This window comes from Trifolium pratense, linkage group LG3, assembly GCF_020283565.1.
Source record: "Trifolium pratense cultivar HEN17-A07 linkage group LG3, ARS_RC_1.1, whole genome shotgun sequence".
Taxonomy (NCBI): Eukaryota; Viridiplantae; Streptophyta; class Magnoliopsida; order Fabales; family Fabaceae; genus Trifolium; species Trifolium pratense.
The window spans coordinates 15,470,892-15,496,098 of record NC_060061.1 but is presented as its reverse complement, the minus strand read 5'-3'; the positions used below and the strand labels follow the sequence as shown (position 1 = coordinate 15,496,098).

Below are 25,207 nucleotides of genomic sequence, written 5' to 3'. Positions count from 1 at the left end.
AAAAAACCAAAATGGATTCTTTCTTAGTGGTCATCATCATAAATCAATGAGGAAAACAAACAATAATTCAATGGAAAATAATATGAACTTATACAAAAAGTCAATCTCATAATTAATTGAATTGTACAAAAGAAAAAAATGATGTGAAGACTAGACTGGTACAACATAATGAAAATGGATATGTCCAGTTTTGGTAATTTAACATTATTATTGCTTATTGGTCAATGGTCTTCGGATGGATGCATGCATGAGAAAAGATGGTTTCTCTCCCAACCCCCCTCAATTCTTTTCTACCCCCAAAAATCCAAGTTTGCCCCTTGCGGTTTGAAACATTTCTGCCAAAAAACTTCGGTTCGTATTCACCGAAGCCAAATATTAGACCATTTCGGTAACTGCAAATCGAACATTAGCGTTTTCGGTACACAAAAAACGAACGTCAGTTTGTTCGGTATCTGCGAACCGAAATGTCATAGATTTCGGTACGTTGGTCGCTGGAATTAGGCCATTTTCGGTAGAAGTTTACCGAAATAATTGTTTCGGTACCTGCGAACCGAAATGTCCCAGATTTCGGTAAGTGGTTACCGAAATTTATCAGAATGTCAGCTTATTTCGGTTCGTATAAACCGCAGTACCCCCAGGGGCAAAAACAGAAATTCAGGGGTAGAAAAGAATTGAGGGGGGTTGGGAGAGAAACCATCATGAGAAAATTCAATAGAATTGTACAAAATGGGTCGAGTTGATGGGTTGGCCCATTAGTTCACGGTTTTGGATCGACTTTAATAAACCCAATCATTTTTAGGTTGGGTTGAGTGGATAATAGGTTAGAAAATTGCTTTTTAAGCTCTGTGATATTCCTCCCAGGCCCCCCATATTGACCGGTTTACCCTTGTAATGTTTCGGTAGGTACGAACCGAAACTACGTCACTTCGGTACCTGTAAACCGAAGGTATGTGACATTATGCTAACGCTAGCTTGATAAGCAGATTCATCATAGTATGACATGATTTCGGTACGTATGTACCGAAGTAAGTGATTGACCTAAAAAAATAAATGTTCAGTAAATATGAACCGAAAACGCTAAATAAGATTTTTATGTTTACAAACTATCGACTATTTCAAAAACAAAATATCTTTGGAAATGAATCGAGTCAATCTTCCGATGTATCTAGCTCTCTAATAAATTGAGTCATTCCTTTCTTCTTTTCTACTTTTGAGAAGAAATGGAGAGAGTGAGAGACCTTAACCCTCAAAACAAACCTAATATGCATCAAGACCTTCATTTCTATGATGCAAATATCATGCCATATAGGACAAGGATTACCAGCACTAATCTGGATTACATTGGAAACTCTAGTAATTAAGGTCGATCACCTACATAATTTCCTGGTGGATCATAGCTACAAATGATAAACGTCCATCCTTTCGTACAATGTGCTTTATCACAACCAAGATGAAGAGTATCATGCCAAACAACTTGTGTATAATGCCTACACTCATCTTGAACACACGAGTTCGTTGCATTGTTATAGTATTTCTTATCATCCGGCCAAAAATTCACGGCATCCGTAGCCGTCATTTCAGGGTCAGAAGCCTCCTCAAGATTCTCGCCATAAGGCCCACCGGAGTGCACCATTTCACAACTTTCGATCTTTGATTCAGAATAGTTCATGGCATAGGCTGCAAGGGTGTCGTCCCAACAGAGTGGTGGGACACCAACCTCGGCGGGAGCCTTATTGTGCACGTCTAGGTAGTCGTGAGGGGTGTTTTGTGCTAAGCAAATGAAACAGCACGTTGACAGCATGGTTAAGATTACAAGAATATTTGAGGAGTTCATTTTTTTTATTCCTTTAGCTTGGATTGATCTTGGATGAGGGATTACAAGATACACTCTAAGCTTGTACTAAGATGAACCATATGCAAACTATGATGAAGACAACATAAACCTCTTGCTACACCAAGTGCAATTTTAATAACCCTTGTCCATCCTAATTTTGTAGTATCATCATTCAACCAATCAGAAAGTCTTCCATTTGACATGTATTCATACACCAAAAAATTTTCATTTTTTTCTTCTTCTATGCAAAATCCAATCAAGGGAAGTATGTTTTGGTGACTATATTGTCCCAAAATAATTATTTCTAGCTCAAACCTTTTGATACAAAATTGAGAATCATGTAGTTTCTTAACCGCCAAGAAACAATTGCTGGGAAATGTTGTTTTGGAATTTCCCCTTTTAGCATATTGTTGTCAAGTTTAACAGTATTCAGGTAAGTGCAATTTGCAAAATCTATCGGAATTCCACCGGTGAATTCATTATCAGAGAGATCAAAACTGGTCACATATCTTAGTATGGTTGATATATCTTAGTGCTTCATAGCTTTCTTATCTCTTGGTTTAATCCAATGGTTGAGATATTAAACACAAAATAAATAAAAAAAATTGTAAAAATGTTGTATCTAAAAGATGTATAAAAAATTTCTTCTTTTCTACTTTTAAGAAGAAATCGAGAAACCTTAACCCCCAAATCACCCAATATGCATCGAGTCCTTCATTTCTATATATGATGCAAATATCATGCTAGCTACCCATATAGGACAAGGATTACCAGCACTAATCTAGATTACATGACATAAAATAAAAATGAAAATGAAGAAAATTTAAACATGGAAACTCTAGTAAGGTCGATCACGTACATATTAATTTCCTGGTGGATCATAGCAACAAAGAAAAAATGACCATCCAAACATACAATCTGGCGAATCTGCTTTAGCACAACCAAGACGAAGAGTATCACGGGAAATAACTTTTGTATAATGATCACACGGACGTTCAACACACGAGTTGGTTGCATTGTCATAGTATTTCTTTTCATCTACCCAAATATTCATGGCATCCGTAGCCGTCATATCATCAGAACCATCCGCAATATTCTCACCATAAGGCCCACCGGAGTTCGTGATTTCACAGCTTTCGATCTTTGATTCCGTAAAGTTCTTAGCATAGGCTGCAAGGTTGTCGTCCCAACAAAGTGGTGGGACACCAACCTCAGCGCGAGCCTTATTGTGCGCGTCTAGGTAGTCTTGAGGGGAGTTTTGTGCTAAGCAAATGAAACAACATGTTGAGAAAATTGTTAAGATCACAAGAATATTTGAGGACTTCATTTTTTTTTTTATTCCTTTAGCTTGGATTGATCTTGGATGGGGGATTAATTTGAAGGTTGTATAGTCATTTTTTAAGGTGCAAACTAAACCATGCATGTAACATAAATTAATAATAACTTATAACTAAATAAAACATCAATCTTGTGGGGTGGCCTCATCTTTCGCCCATTCTCGAGCTTCACTGAAAAAATAAATCACAAAAACAGAGAATGAATGATATGTGATCTTCTATTTAGTAGATTATATTGTTTCATTATCTAGACTAGATTTGATGATAAAACAAAATAAAATAAAATAAAATGAGCAACTATTTAAATATATCAAGATTGTATAAAACAAATCCCGTTGATTTTTTTTTTTTGGGAGCCGTTGCTAACATTTTAACAATTAATAATTGCCCGACCCTAAAGCATATGTCGGATGTGCGATGACATCATGCATCAAAATTTTGGGAGCCTTAAGATTAAAATATGAGGTCTTACCTCTAAACTTGTTGTCACTATTGAACACCAAAAAATCTGTGATTTGCAATTGAGTTACATCAAGTTTGTGATATTAGTTGAACAATTTCTTGTAAAATAAAGTGATCCCAAATTATTTCTCAAGTTTTACTTTTGAGACTTAGACAAAACTATAGTAAAATTATCAACTTTATAATTAACATATTTATTCATCTTCTATGCAAAGAGAGACATTTTCTTCCTCATCCTCATCTCCCCAAAGCTTAGCAAGCATTTCCATGATACCATGAATGTGGACATTTGAATTTAATTGAAGGTTTGCACAAATAGTGTCAATTACTTAAGAGTTATGCATTAATCCAAATTGGTCATGATCTTCAAAAATCTCATCTTTCTCCCATATGCTTCCCATCTTATTGTACACCTCAAGCATAGTAGGCCTTTTTTCATGGATAGGATGAACACAATCACATGCAACTCTAAGAAGAGCAGATACCTCATCTTCAAATTCTATCTTGTTTAGTGTTTCATCCATTGCATCATAGAACCCAAAATGGTCCTCCAATAGGTTCATATGATTTGGATATGTGTACGTCGCGAACGGAACATTATTATTGCCTAAACAATCATGTCTTTGGCCAAATTTATTCCCCTTAATCAACTCAAAAAGAAAACAACCAAAGTCATAAACATCCTTCTTCTCAAATCTTATGCTTTTGTTCAAATCATTATTCATAAACATGGCCCCTCCAAAATTGGATATTTTCGGCTCGAAATCATCCCCTAACAAGATACACTCTAAGCTTATACTAAGATGAACCATATGCAAACTATGATGAAGACAACATAAACCTCTTGCTACACCAAGTGCAATTTTAATAACCCTTGTCCATCCTAATTTTGTAGTATCATCATTCAACCAATCAGAAAGTCTTCCATTTGACATGTATTCATACACCAAAATTCTTTCATTTTTTTCTTCTTCTATGCAAAATCCAATCAAGGGAAGTATGTTTTGGTGACTATATTGTCCCAAAATCATTATTTCTAGCTCAAACCTTTTGATACAAAATTGAGAATCATGTAGTTTCTTAACTGCCAAGAAACAATTCTTGGGAAATGTTGCTTTGTACATTATCCCAAACACTCCTACGCCAATGACATTGTCCTTACTAAAGTAGTTTGTTGCATGACAAAGTTTTGTGAAGTTTATTCTATAAGTCAACCGTCCAACTTTATTGATCTGTTGATGTCATTCATCCAAGTAAAAATCAATGATAATAATATTATGTTATTTCAATTTTCAAATGTATAGATTATAGATATTCATAAAAAAATTGTGTTTGATCTGTCAGATTAATAGATTGGATTACCTGTATTCTTTTCTCTAGCAACTCCACAGGCAACATTTTTTCTTTTTGTCTTACTTTCTTTAGTTTCTGTTCATCGATATATTCCCCAATAGATTGTAAATAATGGGTGAGAGTGAGACATACATTAGCCATGAAGAATTGCGAGTATTTATCTAACAACCAATGAGAATAAGTCATATAAATAGATATGTATGTAGTACCCATAAACTAACTTTTACTTCACATACAAAATTATTTAAGTGGCTTATTTTCATTGAGAAAATAGAAGATGCATGTTGGGTGTTACAAGCACCTCGTATTCCTATATTGAATTTCTATATTGGATATCTTAACATGTGCCTAAGCACATAACAAGACCCATAATAATAATAATAATAACAATCTAATTAAATCAAAATGTACAGAAACTAGAGATGCAAAAGGGAGAGGGTACCTCTTTGATCTTTTCTTGTTTCAAGTCCTTCTTAGGGAATTTGCTCACCTCTCTTGTTTTCTTATGTCTAAGGTTCTTATTTTTCCTTAACTTGATAATTTGTGTGGGTAGACAATAGAACATATAAAAAACAATGGCAAAAGTTGCTGTGAAAATATAGCCAGCAATAAGACCTTGTCTAAATGAATCTTTGAATTGTTCAGAGAATTCCATGATTCCAATTCAGCATCCCCTGTTTTTCTTTTTTTTCCTAGCTCACTACATCAACATTAAAATTTATAAAAAAAAAATAAAAAAAAAGTGTTCAAGTCCCGGAAAAATTGAAAAATACTAACACTAACAATTAATTTATTAATTTTGACCATTTCAAAAAAAAAACATCAACATTAAAAAATTATTTTACAAAAACATTAAAAAATTGTCAGAAAAATGCAGATATATGTATTGGATACTCACCAAAAAAATTGTTACTTGAACGATCATGTGCATTCAGAAAGCTGTTTGATGGAAATCTTATCTCACTTCTTGGCAAAATGCTAGAAATTGCTTAACATAGGTATGAAAATATATTTGTTTCTTATATGGAATTTTCAAACCCTTTTAATTACACGTGTAATTAATGTACCTCCTCATTGACTTTGTCATTGACTTGATCGATGCTGTAATACTGATACAGTAGTCTCGTGGAATTTTTTTGTGGACAGGAATAGTATCGTGGAATTGGCTCCCTTGTTGTGACCGTGTATAATTCTAAACTATATAAAAAATTTGATCCACTCTCAATAGTTTCTCTTTAACAAACTCTTTAACAAAGAGGGCTTAAGTACGACGATAGTTAGTTAGTTTAGTGGTGATTGACGCTGAATTTGGTAGGGAATATCGCGGTTCGATCCCCGCAACTGCGATCGGAGGAGGCTGGAACCACTTGATGTAAGAACTGACCCCGAACCAGATTCAACTGGTGGTGAAAAAAAAAAAAAAAAAAGAGGGCTTTAAGTACAATTTTTTCTATAATTCTAAACACCTCTAATGATAATTATTTTTGGAAAGAAAACACCTCTAATAGTTTAATTTTGATTTTTGACAGCAATAAAGTTCTTTCGGGATACTTTGTGATCATTTTGGAATTGAAGATTTGAGTGAATTTAACTGCTTTGAGTTGTTGATACCGAACCATTGGTTAGCAAGTCCTGTTAAGGGGACTTGTACTTCACATACTCTGACGGTCAATTAAATACACACGGACATGAGAGGTTTTATGGTTTAGATAGACTTGTAGATAGATAGATATTGCATAGGCCTAGACTATTAGTTTGACATTATAGAAGAATTAGGATTTCTAGGACTAAAGTTTGTGTTTACCTAATGGATGTGCTTCTGTGTTTCTGGGGCGTGTTTATCTAATGGTATGCATGACACTATTAAATTTGGGTGTGGTCTAGTTCAGTTTATGGATGAACAATTTAAAATGGAGGATCAAAATTGTTTTTTTCAAAATAGGAGGCTTAAAACTGCATTTAAGTAGTTTATTATTTGATCATTTAATTTATTTATTTATTTTATGAGATGATCATTTTTTTTTTTAATAATGATGAGGGCCTAAGCCCAAACAAAAAAAAATTACAGCAGGATTAATCTAAAAGATAAAAACCTCATACAATCAGCAGCAAGTAAATTCCTAATGAGATGATCATCTACTATCTCAAAAGATTAACAAACTTAACACATGTAATAAATATTAATGATTAATAGTACAATATGGAAACCTTTCCCGTGAACTAGTAGTTACTTTAATTTCAATTTTAGCGATATCATTGTTATTATTCAACATAAAATAATGTATGATATTTAAAAATATATGATGTGTCACATTCATTAAATGATGTGGCAACACATCATTGGATGTATGTATAAAAAAAATTTACACCGACGGTACACAACAATTAAACTCATAAAATAAGTCTAAAAATAAATTGAATTGGGAAAGAACGTAAAGAAAAAAGAAAAAAATTGGATCGAACTCACCTATGAACTTTAATCCTCCAATGTCTAAAAGAAAATAAAATAAAGGCTTAATTATTCAAATGGTCTCTTAAAGATATTTTAGGTTTTACAATGGTCCCTTAAAAAAAAAGGTCCGGATTGGTCCCTTAAAGACATCTCCGCTAGTCATTTTGGTCCTTTCCGTTAGTTTTTGACAAAAAACGTTAAATGGTGCAAAAAAACACCGTTCATCTTCTTCCTCCTCCCTTCTTCATCTTCTACCTCCATTCTTCTTCATCTTTTTCATAAACATCATAAAAAATATACTCAAATCTTCAATCAACCTTCAAACAAACTCTAAAATTCATCTTTTCCCCCAATTTTCCAACATCACCTTCTTCCTCAATTTGTCTCTTCAATTTCCTTCTAAAGCTTAAATCAAGCAAGTATTGGTTGATTTATGTTCAATATCATGTTCTGAAGCTTTTCCAATCATTAATTTTGTGTGAGTTTGCTTGAATCATGTTTTGGTCATTTTTATGTTCTTAAGTTGTTGTTTCGGTTTTCAAAATATAAGCCTCCACTATGAAATCTAAGCATAGATTCATGACCAGTGCTAAAAATCAAGCGAATTTGTGTATTCTTTTGTGATTTTTGAAGCCGATTTGAGTTTTTTTGTGAAAGCTCCATTGAAGGTCAATGGTGTGTTCATGGTGAGTCCATTGAAGAAGATAAAGAAATGGAGAGAAAAAATAGTTGTTGATGGTGTATTGCTTGATGTGGTAGACACACAAAATCAAATGGTTACTATTTTGACAAAAGAATCAAAGGTTAAGATTAAATGATTTATTAAGATTTATGGTGGACCACATGTAATGTTGGTCCACCTAATATATTTGGTGTTAATAAATTAACGGAAGGGACCAATGTGGCAAACGTGATATTAATAAGGGACCAATTCAGACATTTTTTTTAAGGGACCATAATGAAACCTAAAATGTCTTTAAGGGACCATTTAACTAATTAAGCATGAAATAAAATATAGTTTTTGAAAATACTCACGGCCACGGGTCATACCCCACCCCTACTTTTTAAGCGAGTTAGATCAATTACTGTACCAAGCTCAAAATATCTCCCACTTTTTTTTTTTTTTTTGACAAATAAAATATCACCCACTTATTTATATCAATAAGTGATTTTGGTTTGTAAATAACAAGGTCTCCAATTATTTTATTTTTGTTATTTTTTTGTTTTGTAAATAGCAAAACAACTCCAAATTATTGGAGGAAAATTGAAATAACTTAGCGGTTGAGACAAAAGAGGGGAGTATAATTAACAGTTGATCGATACAGTTTTGTTTACTAAACTAGTCTTCAAATAATAACCTAAGATACAATCCCCATAGTTAGGAGTCAAAGTCAATTTTAGGTACCTTCATGAATCATGATGCGTATAAATATAAGACCATGTGTTTTGTAACAATTAGTTTGGGACCAACATTCAACCTTTGAAGCTCAGTTTCTCTTCTCTATATCCTGCCTACATTTTTAATCTCACCTTAATTGGTTGGTTATGGAAACATTCTATCAACCAACCAACAATGGTGAAGCTTCCAATAGGTTCTTGTTCCACAACTTTTTTAGATTCATGGCATGCAATATTTTTAATATGAATTTTAGATTTGATTTTTCTTTTCATAGGGTTTTTCTATATATATATGTTACCGGATAGAAAATATTTTCAATATAATTTTTTTTTTCCATGTTGTATTTGATAATGCCGAAAGAAAACAAATAATGCAATGTTTGTTTCGTGCGGTAAACTTGAATTAAACCAGCGTTTTTTTTTTGTTTTTTTTTAACAGACAACTATTTTTGATGTGTAGCGTCTATTTAGACATCCCGGAAAAACATTTTGGACACCAAACCAAACGCTCGTTTAATTGATTTTGGGATCAAAATGGAGAATAGTATTTTTTTTTTCATAATATTTTCCCCCTATTACTGAATTTTATTATAGGAAGAGGTCTAGTTTATGTGAAAATAGTTTCTCTTTAACATTACAAAAAAATTAGTATTTGTTTTGGTGTAGGGAGACTGAAGATATATATGCCAAGATGGATTGGGACAAACTTGGATTTGATGTGATTCCAACTGATTATATGTACATTATGAAATCCAATGAACAAGATGGGACTTTTTCAAATGGAGCTCTTGTGCCATTTGGAACCATTGATATCAATCCACATTCTGCTGTTTTAAATTATGGACAGGTAAACTATGGTTTATAGCTTTATAATCAAGTTATTTTAGTACATTTTTTTAGTGGGAGTGGACTAAATAGGGAGAGGTTTTTGTTTTTCTAGGAGAAAGTAAAATAAGAAAAGGATTTGAAATAACTTTCTATCCTTGATTAAATTTCTAAATAAGGGTTATCATTATCTCCACAAAATATAGTCTAATTAAGGTTAATTCAAATAGTAACCATATTTCATAGTGTACTCATGTAATGACTACTTTCTCTATTTAGGTACGTAGTCAGTTGATATGGTTACTATTTTCCCATTGTTATCGTATAAAACAACATTTCAGATTTTATATTCCGAAATTTTAATTAAAAAAAAAAAAATTATTACTTTGGATCTTACGTTCTTAAATTATGTGTGTTTAGAATCTACGTTCCGAAATGATCTTAGGAATAATTTTGTAAGTTTGGGGTTCTGGAAAGAGGAGGCCAGAAAAGCAATTTTCTTACTTCTATGATGATATAGTATATTTTTTGAGATTTATTTTTGTCACCCTATTGATTTTGAGACGCGCCTACAAAATTACCAATATACCCTCGTCTACTTCATAGGTAGCGGACACCTCAAAAGCACCCTACCTTTATAACGTCCGTTACTTAAGTAGCGGAAGGATAAAATGGGAAACGCGTGGGGCGCGCGAGTAAATGTCTGGGTTTTTTTTTTTTTGTGTGTGTGGAAAGTATTGTAAGCCAAATCAAGGCCAACCCAACGCTCGAGTCCATAAAGCAAGGGACTTAGTTAGGCATAACTGCATACATGTTTTTATGTTTTTTTTTACACAAATTAAGAAACAGCGCATAATAAAGGGCAATGGATAAATGATCTCAAAATCTAATTGCATGTATGATATGTGCATGGCAAAAGGGGTTATTTGAGGGCATGAAGGCATACAGAACAACAGACGGCGAAGTGCAGATATTCCGACCGGAAGAAAATGCATTGCGAATGCGGATGGGAGCAGAGAGGCTGCTAATGCCATCACCTTCTGTTGAGCAGTACGTTGAAGCTGTAAAACAAGTTGTTCGTGCAAATAAACGTTGGGTATACCAGTTGCTCTAATTTTCTTTTATCTCTTTGCCTTGTTTTGTGTTTATCGCATGTTTGATATTACAATGCATTTGTCATATTCACAGTGCTCATTGTGATTCTAACAAATCCTATATGTGATGTCAAATAAGCACTTAGTAAGCTCAAGTTTGATTATGCACTTGAGTGAGTTTGAGTTTGATTATTTCAAATTTGTAATTGCAATTGTAGGTACCTCCTCATGGAAAGGGAGCATTGTACCTTAGGCCTTTACTATTTGGTAGTGGATCTGTTATGGGTATTTCACCAGCACCTCAATGCACCTTCTTAATATACACCAATCCAATTAGCAACATTTACAAGGTAAGGGGTCCAATTTTTTTTAAACTAAAAGTAAAACTTATGAAAATTACTCAGATGAGAATTGAGAAGCTTGTTCTTAATTATAAATAAATTTCCATTTAATTTATTTATTTGGCATTTGTCCTCTGGTTTCCAGGGAATGAGTCCCGGTAAATCAGAGTTCGGCCACGAGATTAGAAAAGTCTCTGGCCAAGAATTGTTCCTATCAGAATCAAACTCGGATTCTCCCGAACGATACGTCATAAGTGAAACTTATTAACCACTTGAGTCCAATGTCTTGGTTATAAATTTCCGTTTTAAGTGGCAAGGAAAAAAATTGGCCCCTTAAGCAAGTTCTTAAGGGTTTGATCCTAACACTTGTTTACATGGAACATTCAATTGAGATAGGAGAATTCACCTTTTGTGCCCCACAAATTTTAATCTTGTGTGCCTCACTCACAGGTTTCTAGAAGAAGATTAGTGACCGTTAAACGGTGGTAGAAACTTCATATCTATAACATGGTAATCGTAAAATTATTGGTTTAATTTGGACAGGGACGAACAGAATCATTGAGTTTGTTGATTGATAATAAACTTCCTCGTGCATATCCTGGTGGAACTGGTGGAGTGAAAAATATAGGCAATTATGCACCTGTAAGTTATATATTCAAATAATCTAGACGTTATCTATAAGCATTTTTTTATATCTTCTTTATTTAATGTAGGTTTTCCAAGTTGTAAAAGAAGCAAAAGCCAAAGGATTTTCTGATGTCCTCTTCCTAGATGCAGTGGAACATAAATACATTGAAGAAGTATCTTCATGTAATGCTTTCATTGTGAAGGTAATGTTATTAATTATATGGCAACATTATAATTAATTTTTCATCAAGATATATATTTGTTCATTGAATATATTTTGTACTACTTCATTCATATATAGGGTAAGGTGATTTCAACTTCACCAACACTTGGAACTATTCTTCCTGGAATCACAAGGAAAACTATCATTGAACTTGCTAGTGATTTGGGTTACCAGGTAATTATTATACTGATTTTTGATATACTGTTTTACATGAAATCTAGATGAGATGACACTGATAGATTCTAGCATAAGTAAAGTCTTAGGTTCGATATCTGACTTGGGCATGCAATGACGTTAATACTTTTAGAGAAAGCTTGCTACCAATTTAAGTTCCACAAGACTCGACAGATTAGTATACGCAAAGAATATCTGATTTACGCCAAAAACATTCTAATGTTTTGTTTGAATTTGTCTAAGGTCAAGGAACACAAGATATCGGTAAAAGAACTACTTCGAGCTAACGAGGTTTTTTGTACCGGAACCGCTGTTGGGATCTCTGATGTTGGTAGTGTAACATACAAGAATAAATGGTAGGTAGTGTAACATACAATATAATTAACCTACTTGGGGTTGGTCGAGTGGTGTTGACTTGGGCTCTTGGAGTATGCACCTCTCAAGGTCTCAGGTTCGATTCCCACCGGTGTTAATTTCGGTGGGCTAAGTCCATACAGAGCAAAAACACTCTGGTTTTAAATGGGCCCCCGCAAGTGGACAGTGGGATTGGTCCCCTTGAATTAGTCGGTCCTAAGGGCGGATACCAAGTTTTCAAAAAAAACCATACAATATAATTCAAATTTGAACGTCTTTTTATCAGCAGTTTAATAACAGGTAACAAATTAATGTTTTTTTTTTTGCAGTATTAAATTCAAAACAGGGCCAGACACTGTGACTCAGAAGCTGTATGATTTGATTACCGGCATCCATACAGGTCTTTTGGAGGATAAAAAAGGATGGATAGTCAAGATTGATTGAGCTATATTTTATTTTTGTTTGTTGGTCCCAGCTCCACTTTTTTTTTTTTTTTGGTATATATAGCAAAATAAGAAATAAGAAAATATATATATATATATATATATATATGTAGTAAAGCACGGATGTCAGAATCAACAATATATATATGGTACAAACAACCTATATTGTATTTATCACGTATCTTTACATTTATTAATATTACAACTAAGTTCCTAACATATTAAAAGTTACAAAATTACCTCAATATTTAAATTGTTTTAAATTTCTTAATTGTGATCGTAAATCAATTAAAACAAAATTATAACTAATATTAAAACTTCACAACCAATGGTTTTGGCTATGACTTGCTTCTTCAGGAAAAAAATCTAAACAAACCAAAATTTGAAACCTTTTTGAATGAGAAAAATAAAATAATCATAAAAAGCGTTTAACAAATTAAAAAATGGCATAAAAGAACATAAGATTCAAAGATTAAACTCAGAACTCAAAAACAAGTTTGATACAAAACCCAGAAAAATCAAACCCACTTTATTGTTATTAAAAACCTTCATCTTCTTGTCGTTCTTTAATGGAGGTGAAGAAATTTTGAGGAGTTGATGAAGCCACAATTAATTTCGGGGATATGAATATTTGTTTAGGTTTTGAGAAAGTGAAGATTATGAAGGATGATAAAATGGTGATGATTTCTTGATTTTGGTTGGTGATGATGATGGGTGATGGTGAGTTTGTGATGATAATATTATTTTTTTTGGAAATATGATTTAAATCCAAATTTAAAAAATTAAGTTTTAATTATTAAAATAGGGTCATGTTAAACAGTGCACCCGGTATACTTGTTAAGCATACCAAAAATAGAAATAAAACATAAAATTAATTTTTATCAAAACAATTTTTTACACTTTCAATGCATTGAATGCACGAGTTTCAAGACAAAATTTCTTTATTTATGTGTTTAACTAGTGCACCGAGTGCACTATTTAACATTTTCCTTAAATTTTAACTAATAAAAGGACTTATATGCAATAAATAAAATTTTCACAATGCTTATTATGGACTTGCGCTGATGTGCAATTAATTGGTATTCTATTTATCAATTAAAGAAACTGCACCAAAAAAAGTCCAATAAATCCAAAACAGTAATGCACCATAGAAGTTTCCTTAAAAGTTAAAAGAATCCTTCTGATTGATTACTCATTCTCTTGTATATAGAATCTTTAATAATATAGTATTTAATTTATCTATTTATTTTATCTGCAAATATCTATAAGGGTTAAATATGTTTTTGGTCCCTATAGTTTCACAGAATTTTTGTTTTAGTCTCTGAAGTTTGTTTTTATACTTTTTAGTCCCTGAAGTTTCTTCACTCGAGGTGTTTAGTCCCTACTTTTAATCAAACTATTGTATACTTTCACATTTTTGAATGATCTTTTATATTCATGTTTATAATATTATAAGAACATCTCCGATAAAAATTTAGATTTTTTTAATATAAGATGAATTATTTATGAATTTTTATGTGCAAAAAACTAAAAAAATCATATTTAATTCATCTCTTGTTAAAAAAAATTAAATTTTTGTAACAGAGATTCATATAATGTTCTAAACATTACCACATAAAAAAAATTAAATTTCAAATGATATTCACAAGTTGAATGAAAAGTAGGGACTAAAAACCTTGAGTGAAGAAACTTTCAGGGACTAAAAAGTGTGAAAATAAATTTTAGAGACTAAAACGAAAATTCTGTGAAACTATAGGGACCAAAAACATATTTAACACTATCTATAAATACTATTCTTTCTTTTTTTTACTACTATCAACTTTATTACACTTAGATTAGTTTATCTCTAGATTAATTAGTTTGTGTTTGACAGTTAGATTATTTCCACTTATTTTAAGTTATATAGTTTAATTTTATAATCATAAACTTTGACCTTTTTTGTCAAAATATAGTTGACCACTAATTGAATTTATAGAATTGGGTAAAATTAGCAATTGAACTAGCATATAAATATGAAATGACATAAAAAAAAGTTTAATTAATATTTAATTTTTTCAAGTAAGACAATACAGTAAAATTGGAATAAAAATTAAATACAAAATTGGAATAAAAATTAATAAGATATAAGCTGATTGAATTAATCAAGTGATATGCATGATTTAACATATATTCAATAAATTAGTAGTTTTTTTTTTCGAATAGAAATTTTGTGGCTTTTTAGATATAGTTTGTTGGTTTATTTTTTTGAGTAAATATTTTCAGGTTTGTTGTTCTTTTTTTTGGATATACATGTTGTATTAGTAGTAATTAATTTCACATAATGTTTGTTGTTTAACTGAATTATTATTGGGATGAAAAAAAACTATAATGCCTAAATTTTTTTAGCCCCACTAAAAGTTTATGGCTGGGTCCGCCCGCGTGCATGCATCAGAACTAATATATGTGGTAACCCTTCAAATTTCTATAATGCTATTGATTAAATCTCTAACTGGGGAAGGATTTAAAAATGAAGTTTGTGGTCTTCTGAAGATTGCTTGTGAATGTGTTAAGCTTTTACCAGATCAAAGACCAACAATGCTTGAAGTTTACAAGAATATAAGCAATGTAAAGAAGGGGCGACATGGCTGTAGTGATGATTTTGACGCATTAAGGGGATCATCAGAAATTGTTTCCACTAATTCTACAAATGGAATTATCGAGTTATTAATAATTAGATAAGTTCTTTTTGTTGGTCTTAACTCCAAGTTCTCAATGGAAAGTTTGTTTAGAGTCATGTAAAGTCTGACAAATTTTAAACTCGAGTTCCTTGGAACAAATCATCCTTAGATAAGGATATCATAATGCATCCATAGGTTTGTTATGTTGGAAACATAATGTTACTCTATCATAAATACATTATGCTATTTAATTGTCCTATAAATTAGTTCTTTAATTTTTTGGGGTCTAAGACCATCCACAATGGAGCACTCCAACTTTGAGTACTTAAATGGGTCCCACATTCACACATCACTAATTTATTATTTTTTAATAATAGTACCTAATAGGTACTCAACCCCTCCAATGGAGCACTTCTTAAAAAGTTCTAAAATGGGTCCCATCAATAATTTCACATCATTACAATAACTTATTATTTAATTATATATTTTATAATATAAATTGATTGAATGATAAAATTACAAAATTAGTATGTACTATTTTTTTTATAATTCAAAAAATAATTAAAATTCAAAATTTAATTTAAAATAATATTGCCAAATTTTAAGAATTAGATAATTAAAAAATAATTTAAAATAACATTACATAATTTAAAAAACAATTAATTTTGTTGATCATCATGCCCAAAACGTTGCCAAATATGTTCGACAAGATCATGTTGAAGTTGAAGATGAGTTCACCTATCTTGAATTTGTGCTCTTGACAAGGGTAGCCCATTATGGATAAATACCATCGGCTAAATAATACCCCATATTATATTAGGTTCTATTTACCGAATATTGCACCAATGTCTATATGGTTGGCATTAAATTTTTTTAGAGGCATGCCAATTCAAAAATTATGCTTTTGTGATGTACAAAAATAAAATTGTGTTTTTGTACCATTAATTCAAATTAAATATAGAAAATAAAGTGGGCTCATGAAAATAATATTTTAATGAAAAATAAGGTGGGTCCAAGAGGAGAGAGAGGGTTCTTATTTTAGAAGTAGTACCTAATAGGTACTCAAATGGGTGGTACTCCAATGGTAGTACCTAATAAGTACCATAAGTATCTAATAGGTACTACACCATTGGAGATGGTCTAAGATGCCTCTTTAAGTCTTATGAAGTGCACGGTATTATACTTTTTTTGAGGTTTCATTTATCATATACTACCTTATATTTTTTATTTGATTTTAAATGAAATGCACTAAATTTTTTACCTAAAAAAATATATCGATATATATATTTCCTAGATAGTTCTCCTACTATCCATCTTAACCCTAATCCACATCACTCATTTACATCCAATTAAATCACACAATAATGCCACATCACTTCCTTATATTATATCATTTTCATCTCTATTTTTTTTGTTTCCACATCACTTCCTTATATATTTTTTCAATATAATCAATATTATATCATTTTCATCTCTATTTTTTTTTTTATATTATATCAGTCTCATAATAAATAATAAAGAATTATGCTTCTCCAATTATCCAAAAATTGATGTCACAAGATGTTACAATTTTCTACATTATTATTGAATTATACCTCTCCAATTATCCAAAAATTGATGTTGTGATGTTACATTTTTCTACATTATTATAACATTTCTTAGTGACAATGAAGATGAACATGGTTGGATTCTCTTTCAATATTTATCCCATTTAAATGTCAACCGTTTTCATAGAAACAACAAAGAGTTTATAATTTAGTCATACAAAAAAAATACGAAGATATACATTATTGACTTAATCTATATCTATATATATAAATCCTAGATAGTTCTCCTACCACTAATCCTAACCCTAATTGTATCAATCAATCATAGTCTTTAGATCATTTCTTTTTGTGGATAAATCAAGAGTTAGATAATAAGTATTCACCTCTTTTAATATTTTTTTAGTGTCAAACATGTTGATTGACACTCTCACTATAATAAAAACGATTTTGTGAATTAATTATTTTATAATATATATGTCTTATATCCCTCCTCATACATATATGGGCATGTGAAATTTCTATTTGGAAGGGTTATTAGTGTTGTAGAAGAATGATATGTTTATGAAATTTTTTAATTTTATTGTATCTTTCTTTTTCTTTGTATTTAACGAGTGAAACTATATTGTTGATTTTGCAAGTATATTCTATTTTAGCACTTTATCATAGTCATTGTATAACCCTTCTACCCAACCCTCTTTCTCATCCTTATTTCTTCATTTATTTCCCTTTTAATATTCAATATTTATTTTTTTCTTAGCATTCTTATTGTCTAATTTGTGATATTTCTGTAGTGGGACTTTGCATGATATTTACGAAACACTACAAATAAATTGTTTGAAATGCAATTACAAATATAATTCATATTGTTAATATTTTTAATTAAGTTTTATTGCTAATATTATTTTGATAACATCTATTGTTTCAATTATTAATTTACTATTTATACAAATAATTTTTTGACGCTTCATTATAAAACGTATAATGTCCGTGCATCGCACACTACTACATTTACCAAGATCGATGCTACACACATTCCATTGAACCATTTTGATTTTATGCCATTCCAAGATATTTTGAATTCAACTGAAGAAGAAAAAATAGTTGGTAATGATTATTAGCTTTCGTTTTAATTTAAATCTCATATATTGATTGATATTTTAATCTAAATAATATGTGTCTATTTTAATTGTTTTGGATGTTATTGCGCATGTGATTGAAAGAAGTTAATTCAACATTATTATAATATAAAATACCGCATAACACCCGTGCATCGCACGGGTGTGGGACTAGTTTATGTATAAATATGATTAATAATGTCCTAACCAATAGTCAAATCACCCAAAGCAAGGGTGCTTCTGACTTTTTACAAGCAAATGATGCATTACAATTTACATTCAGTTTTCTTCCAAAGTCAGTATGGAAAATATATAATTTGGTAGGAGACCACCAATATTAAACTTTTCTTTTTATCCGACACAAAGTCAATTTTAGGCTCAAATCCTTTTTCTATCCGTTAATTTATTTTAGAAGTTTAATTTGGTCACTTAACTTTAAAATCGATTAGTGTAAACTTTAAAAAATAAAAAATAAAAAGCACACACACAAAGGTAGAAGTGGTACTTTTTAGGTGTACCGGAACAATTGTCCTCTAGTCGAGACTAAGAGGCTAGAGGGCATGTATCGCTCCCCATTCCACCCTCAAATATGCCACACTACGTTTTGAGATATTATCTGCTTTGGACCGTCCGCACGGTTTTGTTCTTTGTAAATGGTGTCTCAGTGAGTATAAGAGTGAGTGTTATATATAAACTATCCTTAGACTTGATTCTCAACCGACGTGAGACTTTTAGGTGTGCCGGAATAATATTTATAACTAAATTATTTTTTAGGTTTTTTTAGGCCCAATTTTTTTTATGTATTAACTCTCTGGTTTCCAAAGGAAGGTGGCCGATAATTCAGAATTCGGCCACGAGATAAGTAAAATCTCGCCAAAAATTGTTTCCACCAGAAATCGAACTCGAGTTCTCTCAACTTATTCGTTTTAGGAGAAGTTTATTAACCACTTGAACTCAGTATCTTTTGAGACAGAGTGTTAGTTTTGAATGAGATAAAATATTTTATTTAATTTTAGTGACTGTTGTTGGGAATAATGCCTAAATATCTTTTTTGGAAGATCTTAGATTTAAATATTATTTAGATTTATATTTAAAATATGATAATATTAGGTTTTATGATTTATATTTCTATTTAGAATATTTAAGATTTGTTTAGAATTTATTATAGGATTAGTTTTGTTTTAAAAATATATGATTTGTTTTTATGTAGCTCTATATATAGAGTCACAAGCATAATGAATAAAACAAGAACTTTAGTATTCTTCGTATAACCCTATATTTGAGGAGAGTTTTCTCCCTAAAATTATATCTCACCAAATTCCGCAATACAAAAACACAAAAAACCATATCAGTGGCATCAGAGCGCTAAGGTTCAGATCTGTGAAGATGGAAGAAGATGATGAAGACGAAGAAAAAAGAAGAAACCATGAAATCAACAACCCATAACCTTGATTGCATCTTTATTATGAAGATGTGAAAAACAAGAGAAAAACAACTCATAGCCAAAAACCATAACCATAACCTACACCTTTCATACGTTATATGCGAGATGATTTCATGTATTATATAACCCATAACCATAACAAATACATGAAAAAAGCTCAAGTCTCATATGAAGTTGTAGAAAAACCATAACCATAACCTGCATCTTTCATATGTTATATGCGAGATAGTTTCATGTATAACCATAACAAATACATGAAAAAAGCTCAAGTCTCATATGAAGATGTAGACAACAAAAACAAAAATCAACATGAATCTCGGGCTGGATACAACATAAAAATATTCAGTCAGGGAGGAGTGTTAAACAAAAACAGCAACAAATAATGTGGATGAACAACAACAACAACAACAAAAATCAACATGAATCTCATGCTGGATACAACACAAAGATATTCAGTCGAGGAGGAGTGTTCAAAAAAAAGTTTTTTCAACTCAAATCTCAGGTCGGATACAACACAAAGATATTCGGTCAAAGAGGAGAGGTTTGATAAACAAAAAATACAATAAAATTTCAGTGCAAATCTCAGATTGGATACAACAACAAGATATTCAGTCAAGGAGGAGTGTTGGGAATAATGCCTAAATATCTTTTTTGGAAGATCTTAGATTTAAATATTATTTAGATTTATATTTAAAATATGATAATATTAGGTTTTATGATTTATATTTCTATTTAGAATATTTAAGATTTGTTTAGAATTTATTATAGGATTAGTTTTGTTTTAAAAATATATGATTTGTTTTTATGTAGCTCTATATATAGAGTCATAAGCATAATGAATAAAACAAGAACTTTAGTATTCTTCATATAACCCTATATTTGATGAGAGTTTTCTTCCTAAAATTATATCTCACCAAATTCCGCAATACAAAAATACAAAAAACCATATCAACTGTTTGTAAATGAGGGATGCAATATGATTGTGATAGTAGTATAATTTTAAGTAGGAAATTACTGGTGCAATGTGATGACTTATGTGGTTCACGAGGAGAGCCGATTCCACGAAACTACTGGAGTCAATGACATAGTCAATGATAGTACTGAACCTGGAAAGTGGAAACCACAAAAGGGTTTAGAAAATAGTAGTAATTGAATACTATAAGAAAGAAGAATCTTCATATATACCTATGTAAATAAATGTTCACTGTATAATTCATTTAAGCAAACTCTAGCATTTTGCAAAGAAGTGAATTAGTGGTAATTTGTGGGAATATTTATCTTCATTGCATCAAAAGGGCCTTTCAGGATGCATATTTCTGGCCACATGATCTTTCTAGTAACGACTTCTCTGGTGAGATTCCAATACATAATAAACTTATTTAGCTTACACTATTTTAATGTTGTTGCTATAGTGATAAGTAGGGGTGTGTATGGTTGGTATATGGAATCCACGCCACACCTAATTGATAGTTTTGGTTCTAAACCAAAATCATTTCAATGACAAACCGGTTATTTTTTAAAACTAATTTGGATTTGGTTATTAACCGGATCGAAACCAATTTATAATTGATTTGTAATAAAATTTAGGTTATTCACATGATCCAATTTTAAATTGGTTTTTTACTTAAACTAGTTGATTAAAAAAAATAGATTTATTAATTATTTTAAAAACATATTTTTTTCATTAATTTTATGATTGAATTGGTTTATAATCAACCCACAAAGTTTTTTTTCTAAACCCAAATTATTTTTTACTTAGCCGAAAACATGTTTTTTATATTGTTTTAAAAATATTTTTTATTATTTAAAAAAAGAGTAATTTTTAAAATTAAAAAATCTGATTTTTAAATACAAAAAAAAAATATTTATTATAGGAAAAAAATTAAAATACTGATTTTTTTGAAAAACTAAAAGCATTAAAAACTAATTTTTTAATTATTTTTAAAATAACTATTAAAAGTCTGATTTTTAAAATTAAATAATAATAAAATAGTATGGGTGGTTGGTGGCGGCCGACCACCGGAGCACCACAACCGGCCGCCGCAAAAGTCACCGGATGACATCCGGAAAACCACCACCCGCTGCCGTGCAGGCCACTGGTGGTCCGGCGTTGACCACCGTGTTGACCACCGGTCCTCCACCACCTCTTTTAATTAATTATTTTATTATATAATAAACGATTTAAAGAATTTTAAAAAATTGAAGATTAGGTCTGAATTAGCTATTATTGGGCCTGAATTTGTAAACTAATTCCAAACCAAATTACAAAATGTGATTATGATTTATAATTGGTGTTTTTTTTATTGGAGTGGTGTGGTTTTTTTTTAATGGATTTTGCAAAGTAAGATTAGATATGAATTGGCCAGTAATTTGGTTAAGGATAACCAAATGTTTTGCACCCCTAGTGATAAGTCCAACAAACAACTTAATGCATGTTATAGTGATGTTTTTTATTAAGAAAATGAATTTTATTGATGAGTTGAGTACAAGAAATAAAGTAAATAATACAGATGTTTCCAATATGAAGCTGTTAGTGATGTTAGAGTGATTATTTCTTTTAGGACTTTAACTTAAGTCTCGGTCTTTTTGGTTTTTTTTGGTTTATAACCCTCTGATTTCGGGGAAAGGGGCTCTAGTAGTCCAGAGTTCGGTTAAGTAAACTCTTTTTAGTTTTAACTTTTAAACAACTATATTATTTATATTTATGTATAAAAAGGATAATAAGTTTTGTATATCAATTATTTTATTTATAATTTTGTCGTTCTTTGCAATAACCTCCATATCTTCATGCAAATGCCCCAACCCTCTACCTACACGGCTACACTCCCACCTCTTTGTTAAGAAATTTAACCACACCCTGGGCATCCATGCGCAGCTCCACATGACGGTACCCCAACTCCCAAGCTTACTTAAAGCCTTCCCACACACCCCATAACTTTGCCACCAACACGCTAAATTCGTTCACTTTAATTTTGATATCATTTAGCCTTAATGTGTTTTATTTTTCCATTTTCTGTGAACTCACTTTTCTTCTCCATCATATTTTGTACAGTCTCAGTTTTTGTATAGGCACGGAATGGTTGTCCAAATAAAAAGGGATATTCTCTTGCATACCTTCTTTTTGTGCTCTTTGCTCAGTATCTTAATGATAAGTCATGGTACTGAGACTGATATCTTGTGTTTAAAATCCATTAAGAATTCCTTCGAAGACCCAAATAATTACTTAACCTCGAGCTGGAACTTCTACAACAATACCGAAGGTTACATATGTAAATTCAATGGTGTTGAATGTTGGCATCCTGATGAGAATAGAGTACTAAATCTCAAACTATCGAACATGGGATTGAAGGGCAAGTTTCCGCGGGGAATTGTGAATTGCACTACGTTGACAGGATTAGATCTTTCAGTCAACGACCTTTCAGGACCCATTCCATCTGATATATCAGAAATACTCAGATTTGTTACCACCATTGATCTCTCTTATAACAGATTCACCGGTGAAATTCCAACAACTTTAGCAAATTGCACATACCTGAATACTATTAAACTTGACAACAATATGCTAACAGGTGAAATTCCAAAAGAAATCGGCACTCTTACGAGGATTAAAACGATTTCCTTTTCTAACAATCAATTGTATGGGCAAGTGCCAATGTTCGTCATGTTCGTAAACGTTAACTATGCTAACAATAGAGGACTTTGTGGAGGGTCTTTGAGACCATGCTCCTTGACACGTGACAAGCAAGACGATTTCCATCAATCGTTCAAAGGTGGTCTTATTATTGGTTATGTTTTTTCTTTCATTTTTTCTGTTATGATCACTTGTATGTTCTACTCCAAATGTGCACATTGGGTGCATCAATTGAAAAAGAGAAAAAACATTCCCCTAAACAAAGCTAAAGAATTGGGCAAATATGTTTGCTCCATCACAAGCAGGAGGACACGGACGGTAGTTAATCAGATGCATGAACTGTTAAATTCACAGATTGTACACAACGAAACAAAAGAGGTACTCAATTTCTTCATTATTTCTTTTTAAGAACACCAAATATTCAATTATTTTGTACACTTTAATTGGTATATCCTTTCAATGTAAACAATAATTACACCTGCATCCACAGATCTCTGTACTATTGGAAAGTCTGATATCAACAATATGGTTAGAAGAACTGCGTGATGCAACTGACTGTTTCGCTATGGACAATGCCATCGGTGTAGGAAAGATGGGAATGATGTACCAAGGATTTCTGCCTAATGGTCAGTTACTAGCTGTTAAGAGACTATTTGACTCTTGCTTATTTAAACGGCAATTCCTTTTGGAAACAGCGATTTTGTGTAGGTACAAACACAAAAATATAGTTCCCCTGCTTGGGTTTTGCATTGAAGAAAAGGAAAGGCTTTTGGCATATGCATACATGTCAAATGGAAGGCTTTCCAAATGGTTACATCCTTTGGAAAGTGAAGTCATAAGATTGAAATGGCATGATAGGATCAACATTGCACTTGGAATAGCAAGAGGCTTAGCATGGCTACATCATACATGTGATTCAGGCATAGTGCATTTTAACATATGTTCAGAATGCATATTGCTAGATGAGAATTTTGAACCCAAAATATCCAATTTTGGAGAGGCCAAATTTATGAATCCCAACACTGAAGATCATCTAGGCACGATGTTTAAAGTGAATGATGGGAAGAAGGATGTCTATGACTTTGGAAGTGTGCTTTTTGAATTGATGACGGGGAAAACATATAATGAATTGTCGCGTTCATATGATACTTCTGATTTATGTGCCAACCCTTTGAGTTTCTATAATGTAATTGATAAATCTGTGACAGGGGAAGGACTTGAAAATGAAGTTTGTACTCTCCTAAAGATTGCTTGCGAGTGTGTTAAGCCTTTATCAAACCAAAGGCCAACAATGGTTGAAGTTTATAACAATATGAGCAATGTAAGGAAGGGGAAAAATGACTTGGTTAATGATTCTGACACATTAAGGGGATTAGAATATGCTTCCTCTATTACTATAGACGAAATTGTTGAGTTTTAAATAATTAGATCAGACTTACGCATCCATAGGTTTTGTTATGTCGGAAAAATTTAATGTTACTCTCATAATCATCGTAATAAAAAGTTGTACAACTCTCAGTTATATTTATAATATATCTTTCCTGCATATAATAACAAATAGTTATCATCAAAATCAACAACTCGAAACACAAATTTTGCAGCATAATCAACTACTACAATATAAAATCCAAAAGAAAAAATTGGAGTTATCAACATCATCAAACTCACCATTGCAAAGTCAGTCAAGTCATTGTAAATGCCTGTCACTGACATAGAGCCGCGGCCAAATCAGGACCTTAAATTTAAGAAACACCAAAATCCTCCGAATTTTCAGTCAAATTGCTCCCTCCTCAGGTTGCTCAGTCAAAATGCCATAATTTCTTTGTCTTTGAATTATGCAAACATTTGAAAACTCTAATCTATGAGTACTATTGTTTGTTTTACCCTATCTTTGTT

At 31.6% G+C, this 25,207-nt stretch overlaps 5 protein-coding genes across 6 annotated transcripts; 2 read left to right on the top strand and 3 right to left on the bottom strand.

The window, feature by feature from the left end:
- Positions 1-1,357: 1,357 nt before the first annotated feature.
- On the bottom strand, positions 1,358-1,834 carry LOC123918109 (basic form of pathogenesis-related protein 1-like). The gene has a single exon (XM_045970066.1). It carries the CDS (start codon positions 1,832-1,834, stop codon positions 1,358-1,360), a length of 477 nt encoding a protein of 158 aa, XP_045826022.1.
- An 862-nt stretch (positions 1,835-2,696) lies between these two features.
- Positions 2,697-3,161, bottom strand: LOC123914634 (pathogenesis-related protein 1A-like). The gene has a single exon (XM_045965830.1). The coding sequence runs from the start codon at positions 3,159-3,161 to the stop codon at positions 2,697-2,699; it is 465 nt and encodes a 154-aa protein (XP_045821786.1).
- A 332-nt stretch (positions 3,162-3,493) lies between these two features.
- On the bottom strand, positions 3,494-6,014 carry LOC123918108 (probably inactive leucine-rich repeat receptor-like protein kinase At5g48380). Of its 2 annotated transcripts, none has more exons than XM_045970064.1 (4): positions 5,885-6,014; positions 5,429-5,686; positions 4,996-5,147; positions 3,494-4,865 (listed from the first exon to the last, which is right to left on the bottom strand). In XM_045970064.1, the coding sequence occupies exons 3-4, from the start codon at positions 5,125-5,127 to the stop codon at positions 3,963-3,965; spliced, it is 1,035 nt and encodes a 344-aa protein (XP_045826020.1). In that variant the 5' UTR covers positions 5,128-5,147; positions 5,429-5,686; positions 5,885-6,014; the 3' UTR covers positions 3,494-3,962. The 2 variants fall into 2 exon arrangements, with proteins under 2 accessions (XP_045826020.1, XP_045826019.1); XM_045970063.1 differs by having other exon boundaries at positions 4,996-5,061.
- Positions 6,015-8,910: 2,896 nt separating this feature from the next.
- On the top strand, positions 8,911-12,918 carry LOC123918106 (branched-chain-amino-acid aminotransferase 2, chloroplastic-like). The gene is made up of 9 exons (XM_045970061.1): positions 8,911-9,030; positions 9,503-9,683; positions 10,581-10,757; positions 10,974-11,105; positions 11,640-11,738; positions 11,810-11,926; positions 12,025-12,120; positions 12,364-12,476; positions 12,804-12,918. The coding sequence occupies exons 1-9, from the start codon at positions 8,984-8,986 to the stop codon at positions 12,916-12,918; spliced, it is 1,077 nt and encodes a 358-aa protein (XP_045826017.1). The 5' UTR covers positions 8,911-8,983.
- A 7,951-nt stretch (positions 12,919-20,869) lies between these two features.
- On the top strand, positions 20,870-24,974 carry LOC123918105 (probably inactive leucine-rich repeat receptor-like protein kinase At5g48380). The gene is made up of 3 exons (XM_045970060.1): positions 20,870-21,031; positions 22,733-23,689; positions 23,802-24,974. Exons 1-3 carry the CDS (start codon positions 20,987-20,989, stop codon positions 24,729-24,731), a joined length of 1,932 nt encoding a protein of 643 aa, XP_045826016.1. The 5' UTR covers positions 20,870-20,986; the 3' UTR covers positions 24,732-24,974.
- Positions 24,975-25,207: the final 233 nt, after the last annotated feature.